The sequence below is a fragment of the Zootoca vivipara genome, chromosome 12 (assembly GCF_965207765.1).
Source record: "Zootoca vivipara chromosome 12, rZooViv2.hap1.1, whole genome shotgun sequence".
Classification (NCBI taxonomy): domain Eukaryota; kingdom Metazoa; phylum Chordata; class Lepidosauria; order Squamata; family Lacertidae; genus Zootoca; species Zootoca vivipara.
Genome location: NC_142595.1, coordinates 5,339,403 through 5,354,984, shown reverse-complemented (window position 1 = coordinate 5,354,984; position 15,582 = coordinate 5,339,403). Strand labels below are relative to the sequence as shown.

Below are 15,582 nucleotides of genomic sequence, written 5' to 3'. Positions count from 1 at the left end.
TAAGTCAGCCAGAGCTGCGCTTCCTCAAATTTGACAACACTAACCTCTCTGCTTGAATGTCATGAAATACTAGCTAACTACTCATTAAAGGGTGGTTTCTGATGACTACTTATTATGCACTGGTAACCATAAATGCTATTTAAATGAAATGGGGGGAGGACTGTGTTGGCACCAACCGAACATTAAGTAGCAGAAGTACAATATTTTGGGGAGGTTGCTTGCACTCAGTGGTACATGAGCTTCACTCTGAATCAGAATCTAATGTATGATGGGGAGGCTGGAGAGAGATATTTTAAATAACTGGCCTCTTATTTCATTTTTATAAACAATTCTGATTTTCAGTTTTAATGATTAAAAATCATTTTGTGCGTTTAGCTTTAGAGTTTTGAGGTTGAAATAAAAATTCTTTCTATGTGATGCAAGTTCCAATCGGAATTATTAATTTGAGATTGGAATAGATGTTACCTAATAAGGATTGCTAATTGGGCTGCAGGGAAAGGGATGCACAGCCTACTTTTATTTTTTAAAAAATAAGATTACTTTTTCTCTGTCAAGTGACCTTTAAAAATCCCCTAGGACTTTTAAATCTTCTTTTAAGTTGATGCGGTTTTATTCAGTCCAAAAAAAGTTTAAAGAAGTGCCAGTACTTAATAAAAGTTTCCAGCTGTCCTCAAAATCCAACTCTGGAGTCTCCATTAGATGTGAATGTTTTGTTGCATATGGAGCTACCTCTATCTGGGCTTTGGCATTGGGCAGCACTGCTCTGATTAGCAGCGTGGCCAAAATCTCAGGCAAGCTAAGTAAAAGAATACAATAAAAAAACACCACTCCAATATTATGGATCCAAATGGGCATGGATTTAAATCACTGCCTCCCTATCATTTGTAGATCTTTCCTGGCAGTGATCTCTCAGACACTGGAAATTTGACTCATATTGAATAACTTTCAAACTGTATTGTTATTACACAAGGATTGTTTTCTTTTAAATCTGGCACCCCATTAAGAAAGTGGACATTCCTCCCCCCCCAATATTATATACTTTTGGCAAAGCATAGCACTGCACATATTTTAAGTGCAGTGGACAGTCTATTATCTTCAGAACCTTCTGCAGTCATGAGACATGTTTATTTATAATCTCTTTCTTTATACATTTTATATATGTATATTTGTGTGTGTGTGTGTGTGTGTGTGTGTACACATAGATATACACGTATGTGTGTATCATATAGTGCTGTAATGGCTCCAGCAGTAGAGGATCCTCGTTCATGCTCTGTGTTATGTATTAAGTTAACTGCAGTACTCCTTCTGCCCACTGTGGCTGCAGTTCTCACTCAGTTCTCACTCAGACTTACAAATTTTTTCGACTTACAAATGTGTGTTCGGAACGCATTAAATTCGTAAGTAGAGATACCACTGTATTTACATGTGTTTGCATCACTTCAGCAGATGTATATTGAGACTGCCAGCCCTAGTCCAATTTGGCAGTTTCCTGACCTCCCGAGGAAAATAATGTGCAGCCTAAGTAGAAATGTTGCCTTTAAAATTGATGGTTGGATTAAAAAATCAAACATTTGTCTATACTGCAGCATTTCTGTATCTGTGACACAGTATATATCCAGTATGTCATTAGAAAATTTTATTATTTCCATTACGATCTGAAAAGATAGGAAACCTTTCCTGAAATTCTGTCAAAATCTGCCTCCCTTTTGTCTTGAGAACTATGGCAAAAGAGTACTGCTTTTCTCTTCTTTGTGTCTAGCATTTTTGCACTAGACCAGATTGAGGTTAGCATAGAGAAAGTAAAAACAGAAACAAAATACCTTCCTTAAGTGGAAGAAAACTGATCACGTTCTGAAACTACTCAGCTCACTGACAATACTGAAACTGGTCTTAAGAATGTTTCCTATATTATATCAGGAGATCACAGGAATCCCCAGTCAAGATATATCTGGATAAAAGTCATAACACAGGAAGGATGTATGCCCGTGTCTGTTGTTGTTGTTGTTTAGTCGTTTAGTCGTGTCCGACTCTTCGTGACCCCATGGACCATAACACGCCAGGCACTCCTGTCTTGCACTGCCTCCTGCAGTTTGGTCAAACCCATGTTGGTAGCTTCGAGAACACTGTCCAACCATCTCGTCCTCTGTCGTCCCCTTCTCCTAGTGCCCTCCATCTTTCCCAACATCAGGGTCTTTTCCAAGGATTCTTCTCTTCTCATGAGGCGGCCATGAGCCTCAGCTTCACGATTTGTCCTTCCAGTGAGCACTCAGGGCTGATTTCCTTCAGAATGGATAGGTTTGATCTTCTTGCAGTCCATGGGACTCTCAAGAGTCTCCTCCAGCACCATAATTCAAAAGCATCAATTCTCCGGCGATCAGCCTTCTTTATTGTCCAGCTCTCACTTCCATGCATCACTACTGGGAAAACCATAGCTTTAACTATACGGACCTTTGTCGGCAAGGTGATGTCTCTGCTTTTTAAGATGCTGTCTAGGTTTGTCATTGCTTTTCTCCCAATAAGCAGGCGTCTTTTAATTTCGTGACTGCTGTCACCATCTGCAGTGATCAAGGAGCCCAAGAAAGTAAAATCTCTCACTGCCTCCATCTCTTCCCCTTCTATTTGCCAGGAGGTGATGGGACCAGTGGCCATGATCTTGGTTTTTTTGATGTTGAGCTTCAGACCATATTTTGTGCTCTCCTCTTTCACCCTCATTAAAAGGTTCTTTAATTCCTCCTCACTTTCTGCCATCAAGGTTGTGTCATCTGCATATCTGAGGTTGTTGCCCGTGTCTATTTCATGATAAATTTAATCCGTGTGGCAGTTACATTAAAGATCAGAATTACAAATGAAAATTGTAATATGGAAAGCATATTACTAAGAAAGAGTTATGGAGTTTGCCTTTTTCCTCATCCCTCCAAAGTCCAATTCCTTGTGCCATGCCTTTCACATTATAAATTGCAAGAGGGGGACTGTCTTGTTACTATTCTGGGAGTGTTTGTCAGCTGAAGAGTGGGTTAAGAATGTTTTAAATAAACGTATCTAACCAAACAATAATGTAATATTAGAAACAAATACGGCACACTAAAATCCACAATCCATTTTTTAAATCAAGCATCCCCATTCATTTTGAAGGATTTACTTGTGGCCCACTCCATCCCAAAGGCAGCAAGTGACTCGCATTAATATTTACATTCACTTTATTACCATTTAATCAATAAATAGCAAATGGCTGTTGAAGCACACAAAGTTCCAACAACGGTACAAACCTTGTACGGTTTAAATCTCTTGCTAGGATGTACAGATGATTAGAAGTACAAATATTTCACCTGTCCCCGAATGACCTTTTAGATTTCTGTCATTAATGCTAGGGGGTTACATATATAGTGTTGTTTTCTGGAGGGATATATTTTTACTGGCAATGAATTGGCTTGCCATAATGAGAATAAGCAATGGGAGCATACCTACAGAGGTTCCATTGGATAAAGGCTGGCTATCTTTCAGTGTCGCTAGGCCCAAAGCAAAACAAACAGCTCCCTCGTGGAACAAAACATACCCTTAAAAAGCAATGCGAGCCTGCTGTCGTCCGTCTCTCCCAAAGCTAATCTTTCTTGCGTCGAGTGTGCCGAAAACACCATGAAAGACCAAACAAATGAGTCCTTCATTTTTCAATTGCAAATGTTTCTGGAACACAGAAATGAAAAGAAATGGATGGATTCAGATAAAGTAATATCTGAGAAAGACGTTTTGTTAATGATTGGGCGCAATTCAACTAAAGTTAGACATAACTGATGGCCAAACTAGATGTGATATAGGAGACACATGAAGTGTTTCCCATCTCTCTCCCCCCCCCCTTATTTATTCATTTTACTTTGCTGTAGCCATAGGGTGGAAAATTTGCATCTTATTTCAACAGTGCCACAGTGCAAGGGATCTTTTTACCACCCCCTTTGGGCTAATTTCACAATCAAAACCGATCACAGCTGCCTCCATCAAACTTGGAGCCCTCTGTTGTGACAGTAAAGCGTGAAGCTCTGTAAAGTGCAGGACCAGTTTCCTCTGCCAACTACCGGTTACAGTGACCCAGAAGGGCCTCCCCCCCCCCCACTGCCCTGCTGCGTTAAAGGGGGGATGCAGTTGCAAACAAAGACAACAACGATACTATTTCTGGCTCTGTCATAATTATGGAAATGGAGAACAACAACAAGATGGAGGAGAAGGCTCTGGATTCGGAGGAAGAAAATGTACTGTGGGATTTGATTCTGGAAAAAAAATTGGAATTGAAAGAGGAGGTGCTCAACCCTAATGGAAAAGCATTAATCTTGGAGGAGGAGACCGCTGAACCAACAGAAGTGAACTTTGAATCAGGAGATTTAAATTGTGAAAAATTTAAGGAAGAAGAAGAAAAGGAAGAAGAAGAAGAAGAAGAAGAAGAAGAAGAAGAAGAAGAAGAAGAAGAAGAAGAAGAAGAAGAAGAAGAAGAAGAAGAAGAAGAGGAGGAGGAGGAGGAGGAGGAGGAGGAGGAGGAGGAGGAGGAGGAGGAGGAGGAGGAGGAGGAGGAGGAGAAGAAGAAAATCACTGTTCCACCGGTGGGAGGGGAGGAACAGCGAATGGACTTGATTCGAAAGCCCCCCAAAAAAGGGAAAAATCAGAAAGGTTGCCGTCCCAGTGAGAGGGGGAGGGAAGGATGTAGGCTGGGGACAGAAAGAAAAGGGGATTGAAGATAAAATGTTGGGAATGCAGCAGGGGGAGAAGTGGGCTGAGCAAGGGTTGGATTGGGACAGAGTAGGAGTGGGGTGAAGGTGAAATATTGATTTAATTTTTACTGAATGGGTAAAAATGGTCTGAACCTGGAAAGTTTTAAGGAGCTAGCTGAAATTTCTGGAGATTCCGATTCCAAGGGAAGGGGGGATGAATTAGTTCTAAGACGGGATTAAAGAAGAAGATATAGAAAAGGATGGATGGGTATTTTTGGGTAGTGAATAATGGTTTTGAAATTGTATAAAAGTTAAGAGAATTATGACAATACAGGAGAGGAATTAAGAGGATTTTTTGTAAGGATAAAAGGGTAAGAATTAAGAATCAAGGTTTAAAATATGAGAAATGATGTTAAATTAAGATTTGGAAATTGCAAAATCTAGATAGCAAAATAGGAGCTCAAAGGGGTGATGTGAGGAAGTCCGTAGAGTTAAGATATAAGAATGGAGAATGTATTTTTCTATCTTTCTTTTTCTTTTCTTTTCTTTTTGTAAAATCAATAAAAATAATATTAAAGGGGGGGGTGCAGTTGCAGCCATTGCTGCCTTCTCTCCCGGGGCGGCAATGACGATAGGCCCAACTCCCGGTCCTTTGTACAGAGGGTGCTGGCAGGCCCTGGCAGCTGAACCTGGCTATTATGTCTTGGCTGTTCATCAGAGGAAAGAACAGAAGCTTTTACCATCCGATTCCCGCGTCGCACTTCTCTCCCAGTGGCATGAATATTCTCCACACAATCTGCATGTTGAAAAATATCTGCCATCACTGACACACAGCATTTCCTAAATATTTTCATTTGATAGCTTTAACAAGAGTCGGTTCCCATTAGTTGAGTTTTGCTTAGATGCCAGCATTTTCTCCTGCTTTCTGCAGCCCCTTATGGTGGAAGAGAAGAGAAGGCTAGAGAGCTGCTTTCTTAAACGGTAACTTGCTATGTGGAAGAGATTTTTATTTGAGATCGCTTTCACACAGGCAGTTCTTCATGTAAAAAACAGAAGGTATATACAGGGTTGTGCTAACTCAGTGACTAAATGTTTGAGTCTGCAAGGAAGACTCAAAGCTAGTAGCAGCAGTTGGTTTTTGCTTTCTGTTGCAGAGTAGCTTGTTTTATTCAGTCCTTTGGAGTTCTTTTTCTCTTTGCAATTACAGTGGTACCTTGGGTTAAGAACTTAATTCGTTCTGGAGCATAGCTGCCAAGTACCCCGTTTCCCCCGGGAAACCCCCGTTTTTACTTACCTTTTCCCGGTGGTCCCCCGTATCACTTCATCTCCCATTTTTCTCCGTTATTTTCTCCTGCCAGTGGCCATTTTTTCTGATTTGCCCTTCTATGGGCACAAAAAATGGCCGCTGGCAGCTTCAAAAGTCGCATCTACGCATGACCGGAAGTGCGTAGATGAGACTTCCGGTGCCGGTGGCGGCCATTTTTTGTGCCCATAGATGGGCGGGGTGACACCGGAAGTTGTGTCGACGCACTTCTGGTCATGTGTAGAAGCTACTTTTGAAGCCGGCGGCGGCCATTTTTGGTGCCCATAGAAGGGCAAAGCGACACCAGAAGCTACGTTGACGCAACTTCCGGTGTCACACGACTGCCAGTCCCGGATTCTGCAGTCCGGGACTTGGAAGGTAAGTTCTGGAGGTCCCTTCTTAACCTGAAACTGTTCTTAACCTGAGGTACCACTTTAGCTAATGGGGCCTCCTGCTGCCGCTGCGCCGCCACCGCACAATTTCTGTTCTCATCCTGAAGCAAAGTTCTTAACCCGAGGTACTATTTCTGGGTTAGCGGAGTCTTCAGGTAACCTGAAGCGTTTGTAACCTGAAGTGTCTGTAACCCAAGGTACCACTGTATGTGTGATGTGATTATGGCTGGATCTAGACACATCAAAAAGGCATTTCAGTTTGAAGCATGGTAAATTTAAACAGGGAAAACAGGTAGAGAAAAATGGGACTCCCCATCGCCATCTGGTGGCACAATTGTTATAACACATTGCACATACAGTGCATATAAATCACATTTTCTTTACCAGTCTAGCTGAGTCCTTGGTTACTTCCAGTCTCTGCTGGTGAAATATTGAACTATTTGGACTAATACTGCCCCAGGGGCTGGGTGTAAAAGGCTGATGAATAGATAAAAGCTTGATGACCTTCTGGTCTGCTGACCTTATGTTTCGAAGAGTTGGCACTTAGCTGATATCATAGTGGGAAAGTTTTTTACATAATCCCATTAAAAATAATTATTGGAGAAACTTAGATAGCCGTAGCCATGAGTCCTTGCAGAAAAGCAATCCTGCCAAGAGTTATGTTGTGCTCAGAACTCTATCCATCAAACCTCCAGGTCAACTTCTAACCACCCAAATCTGACGTGACTATTCCTGGCAAAGGAATTGCCTGCTTTTTCCATGTAGAGGATTTATGGCGCCACAATAAGATATATATTCTCATTTTGCCTCTGTCATGTCAATGCTCAAACAGCCCCACGATTGTTCATGTTTTGTCAGTACTGTACTTCCTAAATGCTGCTTTCTGTCCTTTTCTACCCTGTCCTTTGCCTCCCTCTGGTAGACTGATGAAGAAGATGACACCGAGGTAGGGTTCTGTGAAAAGAGCATGCCTTCTTCAGGTGCTCTGTGTGCTGTGAGATCTGCTAACAACACAAACAGTCTTTCGTTATCATGCATCAAATATTCCATAACCCTCTAAATATCTGTACTATCTTTAACATGAGATATTTAGACTGCAGTGTGTTTGGTTTATAGTCCACCGTATGCAGTTTTTCATAATGTCATTGATAAAGAGCATGGCAGTGGTGCAGGTCAAGTCCAGGGGTGCGCAGCTTGGAGGCCCTGCTAACATCCATCCAGATTTGTGGCAGGTGATGGGGACAATGACAAACAGATGCCATTTCAGCATGGGCATGCCAAAGGCCAATGGGGCTTGTTAATTCAGGGTTCTAGTTGTGGCTAGTGCATACCGTTGTTGTTGTTGTTGATGATGATGATGATGATAACCTTCTTTTTCCCTAAGAAGGGATTCAAGGTGGCTTACAGATAAAATAAGAACAGCTAAGAACATAGGGGAGGGAAACAAAAATTTAAAATCCATTACACAGTTAAAGAATTAAAACTATACAGGTGAAAGTCGGAAAATTAGAATATCGTCGAAAAGTGCATTAATTTCAGTACTGCAACTTAAAAGGTGAAACCAATATATGAGAGAGATGCATGACATGCAAAGCAAGGTATGTCAAGCCTTTATTTGTTGTAATTGTAATTATTTGTCGTTAGGCGGGTCAATTATAAATGGAATTTAATAGTGATGTTTATTTTTGTATATTTTTGTATTATTGTAACTATTTCTTTTATTACTGTGGAATTTCCAAAAGAAAGCATTTGTAAAAATTAAAAGAAAAATAATAAATAATAAATTGCATTACTGAAATAAATGCACTTTTCGACGATATTCTAATTTTCCGAGTTTCACCTGTATATCTCTCTGTGTAAAAGGTAAAGGTAAAGGGCCCCTGGGCGGTTAAGTCCAGTCAAATGTGACTATGGGGTTGCAGCGCTCATCTCGCTTTCAGGCCGAGGGAGCCAGAGTTTGTCCACAGACATTTTTTGGGGTCATGTGGCCAGCAAGACTAAACCACTACTGGCGCACAGAGGACTGTGACGAGTGCTAGAGCTCACAGAAACGCTGTTTACCTTCCTGCCACAGCAGTACCTATTCATCTGCTTGCACTAGTGTGCTTTCGAACTGCTAGGTTGGCAGGAGCTGGGACCCAGCAATGGGAGCTCACCCCATCACGGGGATTCGAACTGCCAACCTTCCGATCAGCAAGCCCAAGAGGCTCAGTGGTTTAGACCACAGCGTCACCAGCATCCCTCTGTATGATCTACTAAAAATATACCATCACAACACCATCCCTTTCATTAAAAGCAGTCTGCCCCCCCCAAGCCTGTTGGGACAAGCAGAGGCGTAGGAAGGTCAGGTGGTACCCGGTGCGGAAAATTTATTGTCAAACCCCCCCATTGATTCCCCCCCCCGCAAAAATGGTTTTACGTTATTTCATATTTTCTTACAAAGGAATGTGGATTCTGAGCCTCTGATAACAAGTAGGCGACTATGGACACATACTTAAATCTACAGGATGGATTGTGTATTGGTTGTGTTATTTTATTTATATTTATTGTTTATTTATTTAATAAAATTTATTTTTAAAAAAACCCTGCAAAGTGGTTTACCAAAACAAAAAACCCACAGCAGTAAAATCAAGAAAAATTAACAAACCTAATTTAAAACATACAAAAGCTAAAATATTAAGATTAAAATTACCTCGACTTCCTAAGCATCTAGGTATGCTTGTCTAAAGAAGAATGCTTTTAGCAGGTGCCCGAAAAGAGTCTAGCAAACGCACGTGCTTTGTTGAAATTTCAGCCTTCACGACATAGGAAAACGGCCAAGTAAACAGCTATTTTCATGGAGGAGGGTCAAGATAGTAATTGATATGCATGAAATTTCATATGTAGCTAGATAATCCCTAGTGTAGTAAGATAAGACCTTTGGAGCAGGCATTTTTTTTAAAAAAAGTTTTTCTAACCGCCCTAGTAGGGCAGTACTTGTTCCTTGATAATTTGTCCCCCCCCCCTCCATGATGGCACCTGGGGCGGCCCACCCGCCCCTTTCCTATGCCCCTGGGGACAAGAAGGTCTTACTTAACCTGCTGGTGGAAAGACAACAAGGAAGGAGCTAGTCTAAGTCTGGGAGCAGCCACCAAGGAGGGCCATGCAGCTTCAGCAGAAGGGAGGGGTGCCTTTTTGATAGACTTATCGAGAGCAGGGAAATCTTCAACTAAACATCCACAACTAAACTCCCTCACACCTAGTTAGCCTATCAGAGCACATGTTGCCACTGCAATGTTGCTGTGCAGCACCTTCACCACCATCCTGCTTGGCTAATTGACTTACTAGCAACAGAGTTAATCCTTACTGTATGTTACACACTGAATGATTGCTGCTGCTGCACTTCAAACTATAATTGCATTGACAAGAGCAATCAATCAGAATAAGTAGCATTGTTAAAAAGAGTCTCCTTCTAATTTCCTCCAGTTTACCTACAAACAGCCACCCAGTCTTAAACAACCCACAATAATACAACCACCAGACTTAACACGGACACTGGTACCAGAGCCTGCAATAAACCCAGATGCCAACTTTGCTGCCACATACACCCGGACAACACCATCACTGGCCCCAACAACATCAAACATACCATCTCAGGACTATTTAATTGCTCATCTTCTAACATTGTGTATGCCATCAAATGCCAACTGTGCCCTTCAGCTCTCTATATTGGACAAACAGGCCAAACCCTACGCCAAAGGATAAATGGACATAACATCAGAAACCACAAGACAGAGAAACCAGTAGGAGAACACTTCAATCTCCCAGGACATTCTATACAAGATCTCAAAGTAGCTGTCATATTACAAAAGAATTTCAGAAATAGACTGGAAAGAGAAGTGGTTGAATTGCAATATTACTAAACTTAAAACCATGGGGAGACCTGGTCTGAATAGAGACATTGATTCTTATCTCATTATACATGATAAAGCTATTTTTTGCCATCTCACCCCTTGCTTTTTCCTGTAAGACCAATTGCAGTTGTTAACAGTCAACAGCTTTACCACACCTATCAGCCAATCACCCATTCCCACTACCCTTCTGAGTAATACCCCTCCCCACCCTCTCACTATATATAAGGGTTTGGTGACTTCTGTTTCAGTGTATCTGAAGAAGTGTACATGCACACGAAAGCTCACACCAATAACAAACTTAGTTGGTCTCTAAGGTGCTACTGGAAGGAATTATTATTATTATTATTATTATTATTATTATTATTATTATTATTATTATTTTCCAACTACGGCAGACCAACACAGCTACCTACCTGTAACTTTGATTATTTTGTAACCTAAGATGGTAGGGAACTTGGAAGACAAAAATCACCCAAGTTGCCTAGATTCTGGGGTTACAATAAAATGCATTGTTGCCAGTCCAAGGCACTGTGGCCTTCAGCTGGGTGAAAGCACACAAAGCAGGGCAGGTGGAAGCCAGCAGAAAGAAGAAAAAGCAACTCCACCCACCATCAAGACTCCAAAAGAATTTTTAAAAATTGATACAGAGCTGTGACAGGAAGAAAGAGAAACCACCATTCACTCTTGTTTAGCTGATGTATTAGCACAGGCATCCCCAAGCTGCGGCCCTCCAGATGTTTTGGCCTACAACTCTCATGATCCCTAGCTAACAGGACCAGTGGTCAGGGATGATGGGAATTGTAGTCCAAAACATCTGGTGGGCCAAAGTTTGGGGATGCCTGTATTAGCAGATGTAATATGATTATTGGGACCAGGAGAAGATAAATGAATTAATTAATTAATTATAATTGCATGGACTGTTTGTTACCTTTTTACCTTTGAATCCATACCAGAGAGGAGAGGGAGTGGGAGAAACTGGATTGAGGGAAAGTGTGGAAATTCCGTGATTTGTACTGCATAAGGACAATAGAGACTCAATGGAGGCATTGGAAGCTTACTAACCACAGTCAACATCTGTAGGGTTGAGCCTGCAAAAGCAGCCACCCTAAACCATGCCCAAAAACCTTCTGAAAAGGATAAGTCTTCCTTGATATTTCAGAGCAAACACTCAATGCCAGGTGGGTCTCCACAAAGTTGCCTCAACCGCTGTCAAAAGAGACTCCCATCAAACTTCAGTTGGTAAAGGCACTTAGAGCAGAAACTCACGTGTTGAACAAAACTCACACGGGAAGATGGCATGGGTGCCTGCAGAAATTTTTCAGGGTAGGGTGAGGAGTGTAGATACAGTACTCCAAATTAACAAACACAGCTCACATCAGGATGAGAGGCCTGCCATTTCTGGTACATCGCATGACTTAACTAATGGGTGTTGATTTTTTTAAAATAATAATAATAATTGCTAACTCTGCATTTTGATGCCTGTAAAATTATGTACTCCCTGTTGTGGAAATGGAAGGATTATTGTCCGTTTTCTAGAACTGCAGCCTGAGTAAGAGAATGCCTTTGAAGGACTGATTTCTTATATTTGCTAATGTTGTGTGATTTTATAAATTAAAACTGGTGGGGAAATTCTTTCCACAGACTGGGAAATTCTGCAGCAGCAGCAGCTCTCCTCCACCTCAGAACCAACCGCAGGGGCTACAATATGCGGAAGATGCAGTGGAACATGAGAATATGAAGGCTGTCCTGAAGACTTCTTCCCCAAGTGGGGAGAACACCACCGTGTTAGGAGTGCGCACTCGAAGTCGGGCAAGTCGAGGTGAATACTTCAGTTTTGTTTGGGATACTGGGGCCATATGTTACTGTTTCCTGCTATTTTTCCTGCTGAAGGCTCATATTTGAGATGCATAAGATATTTATTGAGAAAATCTATAGAAAGCTATTGCTATCGCCCTTTGAGGAAAGTAGAAAAGAGTCAATGAAGCTTCAAGGCTAGGAGATCCATTGTCAGATTTCCTGCTGTTTCTTAAAAAAACCAAAAACCTCAAATAGCAGCTTTCTTGGGTAAGTACTATCACACAGACACAAACATACACACACCGTATCATTCCTGGGTGAAGACTCCCTTCCCTGCTGTAAATAAAATAGGTAAAGGTAAAGGGACCCCTGGCTATTAGGTCCAGTCGTGACCGACTCTGGGATTGCGGCGCTCATCTCGCATTATTGGCCGAGGGAGCCGGCGTACAGCTTCCAGGGCATGTGGCCAGCATGACAAAGCCGCTTCTGGCAAACCAGAGCAGCACACGGAAATGCCGTTTACCTTCCCGCTGTAGCGGTACCTATTTATCTACTTGCACCTTGACATGCTTTCGAACTGCTAGGTGGGCAGGAGCTGGGACCGAGTAATGGGAGCTCACCCCGTCGCAGGGATTCAAACCGCCAACCTTCTGATCAGCAAGCCCTAGGCTCTGTGGTTTAACCCACAGCGCCACCTGGGTCCCTTATAAATAAAATATACCTTGGTATTTTACTTGTGTGGTGCAAAACATAGTATGTTTCAGCCAATGACGCTGCTTGGAGGAAGTTAGTCCATGGGATTTTCTAGTCCATGGGATTTATAGGAAGAGTGTAGGGCCAGCCCATCCATGAGGCAGGCTGAGGAAGCTGCCTCAGATGGTGGAATTCAAGGGGTGGTTCCCCTGCAGGCACCCTGCCCACCCACTGGAGAAGCGAGGAGAAGCGGCAGTGGCTTCCTGGTTCCGTCAAGATCTCACAGGGCTCCCACGATATATTGCTTGAAGTCGTCCCAGCCACCAACACCACTTTCTCCCATGAGGAGAAGCAAAATGGGATGAGACACCCCTGGAAAAGCAAGTGTGCGCACATCCAGTCAAAGGTCTTTGTGGGGAGCATGAGGTCCCCATTGTGGAGATTGTCATTCCTTCAGAGGGTGCCGTCTGAGGACTCCATATTGGGGTCCAGGTCTAACCGCTCTGAAGCTTGAGTCACTGGCTCTCTCAGTCCAATTGTCTCTTCCCGCTCTTTGTTATGGTCCTGTCCTCTGTTCAAAGTTGGGTTCATGACCCAAGTATTTTATATTGTGTGGCTGCCCTGGGATCTGTTGGAATGAAGGCTGGGATATTAAGTAGCCTGGCATAAATAAACCAACTGCTTGCAACTTCAAGGAGCAATTTCCACCAGAGGAAGGATTAACTCCCCACCCCCAGTGAGCTACAGTCCTGATAAACATCTCCTCCTCTGGCTGCTATTAAACATTTGAAAAACAGTGGTAGATCCAATCTGGAAACTTGTCTCATTAGGTTTAGTTCTGTTGTGCCTGAGATCCCAAAGGAAATCCAAAGCAGACCTAAGAAAAGAAGCCACAAGTCCCCATTCAGCTGCACATGTAGACGGACTCACTTTCCAATTTGGTTTGGTGTGGCATGACTAAATCCACTCAAGAATGATTTATGATATTCATACAAAAATGAAAAGGATCTCCCAAATAGTTGTTTTAATTATAACGAAATATCCACATGTGTTTCCACTGAAGCATTTCCCCGCTGGGGTAGCTGTTTCAAGCATCTAGGCCTTTTATACTGAAGTGGGGATGCCAACCAACAAAGATGAGATCATGATCCTGCTTGTAATTTGAGTGAAGTATTACAGGAATCTTGAAGCCATGAGGAAATTCTTAACATCAGATGCTATTTTCAAAACCCAGAGCCAATTTAGAAGAGGACTGTCAACAGTCTTTGTTGCTGATGCATCCATCCATTTCTGTTTCACATTTTCACTGCCAAATAATGGTTTTGAAATTCAGATGAAGGAGCACATCACACTAAGCCAAACCATGTCTCGGCACACATCCACTTGCTCTCGAGGAGACCAAGATTTGGATTAGCGTGTGATCTGAACCTGAGATTTTGGTTGAAGTCTGTTTTCCTTAACCATGATCTATATAACCTTTGCCTCATTGTTAAAGATCATGGTTAAACAGGAGAGGACATAATCTTGGTCCCAGATTTGGGCGACACATTTAGGCGAGCCTTGCCTAGGTGCTGTCCTGTGCTGACCTGAGAAGTGGGCCTGAGCTCCTTGTTGGGAGCTGGTATCTTCATGGGGCCATTCTGAGCCAAGGTATGGCTTGTGTGGTGTGTGAGCCATATTCTTGCTGTGTGGTGCAGACTAGCCACAGAGAGAAAGAGAAATAATTGTGGGGAAAGTTGTTGCTTTGTGTGACCATTGGTTGTCACAAAACAATCCCAGGAATTCAGTGGCTTATGCTCAGTGGGCTGTCTTTCTGAAAGCTCATCATTATATTCCTGCTTAAATCTTTATCCAGTTATATCCTATTCAACTGTAGCAGGATTAATGGAGAACACAAATATTGTGTGTGTAGCAAAAATTCATAATACATGCATGGGTATACCTGAAAAAAAACATACCTATGGTTTGTGAGTTCACATTTGCACTCCCATCATTTCCTAGCTATTGTTCCCTCTTCAACTTCTAATACTGTACACTGGTGTGGCGTTCATACAGAGCCCCCGGTCATTTCATGGACTATACACCACTGCTTTATTCTTCCGCTGCCACCAACCAGGTTTCTTCTGGTGAAATACTGAGTCTCAGTCAGGTTGTAAAGTCAACAACAAAGATTAAAGTTTATTGAAGAACAAACAAGTTTTAAATATGTTCAGAACGGTTTCTCAAATGCGCGCTCTTAGATAGATGTGGCACTATCTCACATTGTGACACTCTTCTCTCTCAGTTATATATATATATATATATATATATATATATATATATATATATATGATTTTACATATATTTTCTAAACATTACTTCACATTTATTCATATATTATACAATATTTTGGACTTCCACCAACCACGAGAGATTTTTCCAGTCCTCTGAACTTACTCTTGTATTCCTACAACTTCACTATTACTTTAAATAATCTATAACAAATTCTCCTTTTCCTAGATTTTCTTTGTATTATTTCATATAGTCCTCCTTACAAAACTTCTTGCAAACCTACTAGCATAATATGTTGTTTACAGTTATTCTTCAAATAGTTCTCAAATTTATTCCATTCTTCCAAGAATCTCTGGTCCCGGCAGCTTCAAATTTTCTCTGTCATCTTGTCCAATTCTGCATAGTCCATTAATTTCATCTGCCATTCTTCCTTCGTCGGTAACTCTTCTTGTTTCTATTTCTGCACCAATAGAACTCTTGCTGCCATCATCGCATATAAAAACAGTTTTTTATATTGTCTACTAATATCCTTGCCTACA

At 41.8% G+C, this 15,582-nt stretch overlaps 1 protein-coding gene across 21 annotated transcripts in view; it reads left to right on the top strand.

Moving 5' to 3' along the window:
- Window positions 1-15,582, top strand: part of FHOD3 (formin homology 2 domain containing 3) — a 315,286-nt gene that overhangs the window by 286,840 nt on the left and 12,864 nt on the right. For 20 of the 21 annotated variants that reach the window (XM_088655950.1, XM_060282217.2, XM_088655949.1 and 17 more), the window contains one exon: window positions 11,924-12,101. In XM_088655950.1, coding sequence (XP_088512076.1) covers window positions 11,924-12,101 — 178 coding nt within the window. Of the gene's footprint in view, window positions 1-7,311; window positions 7,336-11,923; window positions 12,102-15,582 lie in introns of all 21 variants that reach the window. The other variant, XM_060282207.2, reaches the window with a different exon arrangement.